The following is a 7,494-nucleotide window of genomic DNA, read 5'->3' on the forward strand; positions in this document are numbered from 1 at the left end:
AAAATAATAAAGGACTAGATGGCATCATCACGGTGCAGCATTTGTGGCTGGCATATAGTTGAGGTTTTCTGCCCACTGCTTACAAGATTATAAATAATAAGAAAATGACAGGAAAAAAAGTTATGTTGTTTTGGTAAGTGTTTTACGGCGCCCGCAACTGCATAAGGTCATATGAGCGCGCAGGACACACCAAACATTTTCAGTGGGTAGGAAATTTTGAATTTTGCCTGCGTGGCGGCCAAAGCCTACGGTTTTAGACCACCAAGGGATCTTTATGTGCGCAACCTGCACACGGGACCTCCGAGATTTTTCGCCATTATCCGAGAAGGCTAGGTGTAGATCTTTTCTACCAGAAGATCAGGGGTGTAGTGGAGAGACAGCAGTAAGAATTAGCCAAGGAGAAGCAGTAGAAAGAGTCAGGAGCCCAGAGGAGGGGGCAAAGGAGGTGAGGGCAGAAAGTGGAGACGAAACATTGTTATAGAGCAGGAAAGAAGGTGAAAGGAGACAATTTTTTAAAAGAAAATTCTTGGGTCGCAACCTGGATTCGAACCCGGTACCTTTGAATGAGAGGCGAACACCTTAACCTCTACGCCACGAGGCTCCCCCCAAAAGTTAGAACCTTGTGTTATTTAGATGCCATTAATGTGTGGTATGTGTGTGGTGTGGGGCTGGGATGAGGGGTGTCACAGCATTGAGAACACACTTGTACCTTGTTGAGACTCTGCATCAGCATCTTCCACCTCCTCTTCTTCTTCAGGATCCCCGTCGCCTTCGAGGAGAGAGTCATCTTCTTCCACTTCAACATCTTCTGTCCGTCTACAAAGATAGACAAAACAAGTGACACTGAAAATAGCACACCGATTGAATACATGACATACTCACTTCGTGTAGGGATATCAAAGAAAGTATCCTTCACCTGTGCAAACATTACAATACTTTCTCCAACAGAAGAATTCTACCAATACAAGATTAGGAAAGTCACACGTTTACACGAAAAACTTTTATTTTTCCCCCCTTCTTTACATGGCACTGCAAGAGTATAATATAATCATCAGAGTAAATTGTGCTAAACTGCAACAACAGTACTTACATGAAATGATAAATTAAATAAATAAAAAAAGGGTGATAAATATTGCAAGACTTACTGGGAATTAAGAAAAAAAAAATGCCCACCCTACATACATAAAATAGAAAACAAACTGTCACATAACCCCTCCCCAAAAACAAACAAACAACAACAACCCCAAACAAACAAAAACACACACTCCATACTCTGCGAATCACCAAGGCTTAATAAAAACAAAAATAACACCCTGAATAAGTATAAACTGAGTAACATTTGTTAAAAAATTTCTTAAATGGTTGTGTGACGTTTTTTTTTAAAAAGGTGATAAATGTTATCAATGAACTGTAAAATGATGTCCCACACAATGTAAGAACAAAATTCAAAGAGATACACAAAAGAAAAACACAATGTTTGATGTAAGAGTACAAAAGGATCTCTTTGATGATGTTAGTGGCGATAATGAAAGAGATGCGATGATCTTGTTTGGCCGATGCTGCTACATACCCCTGGCTCTCCTGAGTTTGCTCTGTGATGTACTCTGAAGGATCAATGGTAGACGGGCCACTCTCCATACCTATTCCCTCCTCAGACTCCTGTGTAGCTGGCATGGGTTCTGATTGTGTTAAATGATGGAGAAATAAAAACAACACAGGCTAAAACAAAGAATATAGTTACAAAAGAATTTATTTAAAAAAACAAAAACTGAGAGACAAAAAAAAAGACATAAAAATAGGTTGAAACAAACAAAAGACAAACAAAATAATTCGATTTTTCTAAAAAGAGATAAAACATTCCAAACACAAAAAACAGAGATAAAAGAGATGCATTAACATTTTGTTCACTTAAGAGTCCCTTCAGATATTTATTTAGCAGTGAAAAATGGTGCATAGCTGCCAACTTTTCAAAACCAAAAAACAGACCACCCACGTCGTGGGTCAAAATGGTGGGCAGTAGCCAATCCAAACCCTTCAAAATACTTTTCTTGATTTCAATTAATTCAAGCTATTTATAACAAAAGATCTCTCCGACTGACTGGGTTTTGTTCTCGTTATTATTCGCAAATGCAGTTTTAAAAGTTCATAATTTTTCTGTTCGCGATGAGCAACACTAAAAAAAAGAGAATACGTATTTTCCGCACTGCTGCCTACCTCAGAGTTCCCGTTTCAGGTAAGTTCAGGGTCAGTTTCAGATATTTTGGCCCAAAATCAGGTAGTGCAAAGACAAAGGGGGGGGGAAAAAAGTTGATCGTTGCCAGTACACGTAGTTACCATCGAGCAGGGCATGCTGTTTGTGATATTGGGTAATTATATTTTGAAAACTTGTGTGAGTATGTTTGTGTGTGTGTGAGAGAGAGAGAGAGAGAGAGAGAGAGAGAGAGAGAGAGAGAGAGAGAGAGAGAGAGAGAGAGAGAGAGAGAGAGAGAGAGAGAGAGAGAGAGAGAGAGAGAGAGAGAGAGAGAGAGAGAGAGAGAGTCTGTGCGTATCCAGCGCTTCCAACAGCTGAGGCTAGAAAGTAATGAAAATCTTGCTGGGGGTCTGGGGGCTGCGTAGGCCCCCCAGCAGGGTTTAAGGACAGCGTCACTGTGGGGATTCAGGGGGCTTAAAATATGACATTTAGTGCTTTTAGAGGGTTGAAAATGGCATTTGGGAGCCTGTTTGAAGAAACTGAAAACAACATTTAACACTTTTTTTTATTACCAAGATTTTGTCTTTTTGGATTACTTCACCTGCATAACTTTCCATTGCTGGTAATGTTTATAAGCTGGTTCCCCTTGCCATTGCCACTATAATTCAAATAATTTGTCATCGCACCATTGACAGTAGGTAAATCTGTGAACACTAATCTTGACTATACAATCACCAAGCATGTACTCTAATTTTCCTTCATTTACGCGCTGGACTGTCGAATGTCCAAACATTGGAGGTTTGAACAAAAATATTTTAGCATCAGTTTCTTGCACAACAGCTTTATTCCCCGGCCGTAAAATCCTCCTGACCAATTCCCACATTTAGACAGATCTGCGAAAGTTTAGCTCTGCTACTGATTTTCTTTCAACATTTGCAATTCCGTTTTCATGATAAATGCACAGATTTTCAAGCCGCAACCAAAGATAGTAAATAACAAGATGGGCCACTCAGCCAAAAAAGTGTCCGCAGGAAGTATGCTCTTTGCTTCAGATGGCGCTGCAGTCTGTTTTGAAGCTCTCTTTCGTTTTTCCAGAAGAAGAATAGGAATAGCACCTCCTTGCTTGCGCAGATCGACTGCTGTTCATCAGCAGTTCGGGTACGTTCAGTGCGGAGTTTTATTTTATTATTTTTTTTAAAATGACCTCTTGCCTTTCATTCTAAAGTCAAATTAAACGAAGAAAACCATCACCCTTTCCTCCGGAAGAGATTTTTTGTCAGCGTAACCATTTAAAAGCGTTCTTCCGAAATTTATCCCAAAACTTGCTAGTTTCACTTTGATTTTTAAAAACTCAAGTAGGGTAACTCTGTTCGCAAAGAGTGCGCTTTTGTGAAGAGGGCGCCACCAAATTTTGAGGACACTTTTTTAATTGGCTCAAAGAGAGAAGTGGCCCATCTTGTTATGTACTATCATTGCCGCAACAAAACCCTGAAGACAGATAGAAAGCATGTATGAAAGGTAGGAGGAAGATTGCCAGATTTTAGCCGATTTGCACGTGAAAATCTCTATTGCCAACTGAACCGCACAGAGGGAGAAGGATCCAGTGTGTGAAATGCGCAATCTGGCAGTTTCTAACAACTTATTGCCGAGAATTACCATAAACATCCGAGAAGTTACGGATGCAAGTACTGATACTATGTTACAGAATGCCGATAATAAGCTAAAAGAGCTACCGTCTCTCTCTTTTTTGTAATGCATGGAATTGGTAAAAGATGATGCGGCAAATACGGGACTTTCGGAATGTAGGGATTTTCGCAAAAACTGGGAAGATTAGAAACACTTCAGAACTGCCTTTTTTAAACTTTTCCTCTCAGTGCCCTTCGCAAATCTGGTAGTTTTGACCCCTTTATCGGTACGGTGGTAGAACAGGCCCAAAATCGGTAACTACCGGGAAAATAGGTAGATTTAGGCAGCCCTGTCTCCGATACAAAAATAGACTTCTGTACTTCCCCTCGAAAATTTATTAAATACGTTTGTTTTTACAAGTTAGCTGGCAGTTAATATGGTGAAATGTGGAGCAAGCCCTGACCTGCTGTGCCAGTCTGTGGTGTGGGAGTGCTGGGAGCACTGCGACCTCCGGCCTCATCAAACTGAGACAAGTCCATGCGGGTGTCGTCCATGCCCAGGGCTGCAGCGAAGAAAAAAAATGTTAATTATAAAAACAAAACAACAGCAGCAAGTCGTCACATCAGTTTTTAGTTTTAGTACATTTTACAACCTTCAAACACACAATTAGGTCATGTAAGCGCTGAAGATTAGACTAATAAGAGGGATTACTAGAGAGTAACATAATACAAAGAAGGAGTAAACCACACCAGAGCACCCGCCAACCACCCACTCATCACTGCAACTGCTGTATTTCTCAAGGAAAGGAACTAGGGATAAGGAAAACTGAAAGAAACTAGAAAATCAGCAACAATGTTTTAATCTACTTTTGACACAATATTGGGAGGGCCCTTAGTTTTACTACGGGAGAGCAAAGAATAATATCTGCCATGATACAGTGAGGGCCAACTGCCGGACCCTGTAAAAATTGAAAGTTACAGAAATACTAGCAGAAATATTTATTTATTTTTCGAAGGAAGAAGGCCGCGGCGATGGATAAGACATGCTCTCGGGAAGTCAGTCAGCTGCATAACAAGAAAAGTGTTGGATTGGAACCAACAGGGCAAAAGATCTCAAGGGGAAGACCAAATGAAATTTCTCTAGAGAAGAGTCACAGAAATTTATGTACAGAAGATAAGTGGGAAGACATAGAAATAACATAAAGAGGCCAGGAGAGGGAAAGGTGGAAAGTGTTTGTTCCTGGCCTGATGGAGGGTGAGAAAGGCGGTGATGATGATGATGGTTCAGACAATATTTTTAGACGGTCAGCTACTTCAACCCTGCCTGGGCTGTGTGGGATACTATGTATCCAAGTAGAAAGGCAGAATACTCAATAGGTAGGAATCTCCCCAACATGAGAATCAAACTCTCTTTCGCATGCAAGGCAAAATGCTTAACCATCACATTTCAAATGCCAATGAAATAGTAAAAAGAGCAGAGAAAACTACAAGTCCTCTGACTACAAGAGGAGTAGAAAGTCTGGTTCGTTTAAATCCTAGTAAAGTTTAACGGAAAAAAAACCCCTGCAACTAACTGCAGAGTCTGAGCTTTTCATCATTTTCATCACAAGACTAAGAAACTCAACGAGCTCTGTCTCTATAATGATGACAGATTTTGCTAAAATATAAGAGAGGGCATCAAAACTATGGTCTCAGAGACCACTAAATGTTTCTTTATCTCCTGAATATAATGATATACAGACTGTATTTGAATTAACATAGTTTACTCCGAAAATCAGTCAAGGTTTACAAAACAGCTGAATCTGATGAAAAAAAACAACAACTGAGGAAACATTTTCCTCACCGAATCAACAAAAATACAACAGGTTTCAAAATAAAAAAAGATATGGAAATTCATAAAGAAAGGCCAAAAATCTTAGATATATATTTTATTTGATGTCAAGATCAGTTTACAACAAACCACAGCCCAGTCAACAAATCTAGAAAAAGCAAAATTGCACTTTTATGTTATGTCACAACTGCATAAGCAACAAAGCCCAAAAATATAAAATACTGAGTAATATGTACCATCTAGACATCTGAGGTCTGCAACTGAGAATCACATGAGATTGTCCACTGTAAAGTCTAATAAGCTGAATGGAAAAGCTTTTTTTCTACCTATGCCCCTAGAATTTGAAATTCTCTCCCCCAAAAAATGAGTATTATAACGTCAGAAAATGATTTTTTAAAAGTTATAAAGCCGCATTTGTTCAATGTTATCCTCTGCTATTAAATTTTGTATGTGAGTCTGGGAGGTGTGTGTGTGCCTGTGTGTGTGTGTGTGTGTGTGCGCGCGTGCGTGAGCGTGCATGTGTGCCCCTATCTATGTGTGTGTGTGTTGTTAATGGTCTCACAATGTACCTTTTCTCTCTTGTGATTCATCGGTTAAATGATAATTCTGCAGTGTACAGCGCTTACAGCCATATAGGAATTACGCACTAGATAAATTCTCATTATTATCAATAATATATCATTATAAAGTTCTCAAAGTTCTCCCGCTGTTTTACCTCTCTGAGACTCCAGCTGTGCCAGGTCAGGGTTGTTGGCTCCTTCAACACCAAACACAAATCTCTGTGCGACAGCCGGGGAGCTGAGGAAACGGAGAGCCATAGAAACAGTTATGTGATCATCATGGAAAAACAGCACAGCAGTACCCCCACCATGACCACAACAGCAGCTGATAGGTCACAAAAATATCAAAGGGATTGTTCGTGAACCCCATTCTTCAACTCTCTGACCGTACACCTCGCTGTAATTGCCTCTGCCAGATAGTTAATTTCATTTCCTCTTTGACATACAGCATAGTTGCCACAAAGACTCATACTTCCATCACATACTAAAATTCCATTTCCTCTGATAGCGACGTATCGACTAGCTGCTCAGAGAAATGACCAAAATTGAAAAAAAAAAGGCATCTGTCCTGGACCACATCTCATCATTTTACGATGTGCAACTGAGAACTGAATCAATGATCTTGCCGCTTTGAGTGCGACACTACAGCAACCTGACAAGAATGACAAATATTCTTATAACATATTCTAAGAATTATACTTTCTATTCCATGTTGATGGGTGAACAAACAAGACATTTTGTCATGGCTCACAGATTTGCCCAATCTCTCAAAAAAGTCAAAATAGCTTTCATTAGATATATCAGTAAAGAACAAAACATGTTCTCATATTATGAAGAACATATCAAAAGTAAAAGTAAAAAGGGAAGGCAAATGGCATGTTATAATACTGAAGACAGACAGGTGAGCAGAACAGAGGCACAGGAAGCTGTACCCATACACGGCACTCCCAAAAGAAATGCTGCAGTCAGTAAGAAATGAGGAAAAGGACACGCGTTAGCTTGTTGTACGTACTCTCGAGTTGGTATGACAACCCCCAATTTTAGCCCCAATGGATTAGGACAACAGTTTGAGATCAAAACAGAGAACCCATCAACATCCCCCCCCCCCCCCCCCAAAGGTCAAATACATACTTGAGGGCTTCAGCAAAACCATCTGCTCGTCTCGGCTGGGACAAGGTGGGTGTACTAGGCACAGTGCAGTCGTCTTCTTCAAAAGGGTTGACAGCTCCCTGAAATGATGAAAAAAGGTGTAAACGTTGTATCTGACATAACATGATCTCTGTGCCC

The 7,494-nt window shown here is 40.1% G+C and overlaps 1 protein-coding gene across 4 annotated transcripts in view; it reads right to left on the reverse strand.

Moving 5' to 3' along the window:
* Positions 1 to 7,494, reverse strand: part of LOC101856503 (nucleoprotein TPR) — an 80,582-nt gene that overhangs the window by 9,122 nt on the left and 63,966 nt on the right. For all 4 annotated transcript variants that reach the window (XM_035968870.1, XM_035968869.1, XM_035968871.1 and 1 more), the window contains 2 exons: positions 1,571 to 1,679; positions 710 to 816 (listed from right to left, as the gene is read on the reverse strand). In XM_035968870.1, the coding sequence (XP_035824763.1) occupies positions 710 to 816; positions 1,571 to 1,679 (216 nt within the window). The remainder of the gene's footprint in view (positions 1 to 709; positions 817 to 1,570; positions 1,680 to 7,494) is intronic.

The sequence above is a fragment of the Aplysia californica genome, unplaced genomic scaffold (genome assembly GCF_000002075.1).
Source record: "Aplysia californica isolate F4 #8 unplaced genomic scaffold, AplCal3.0 scaffold00093, whole genome shotgun sequence".
Lineage (NCBI taxonomy): Eukaryota > Metazoa > Mollusca > Gastropoda > Aplysiida > Aplysiidae > Aplysia > Aplysia californica.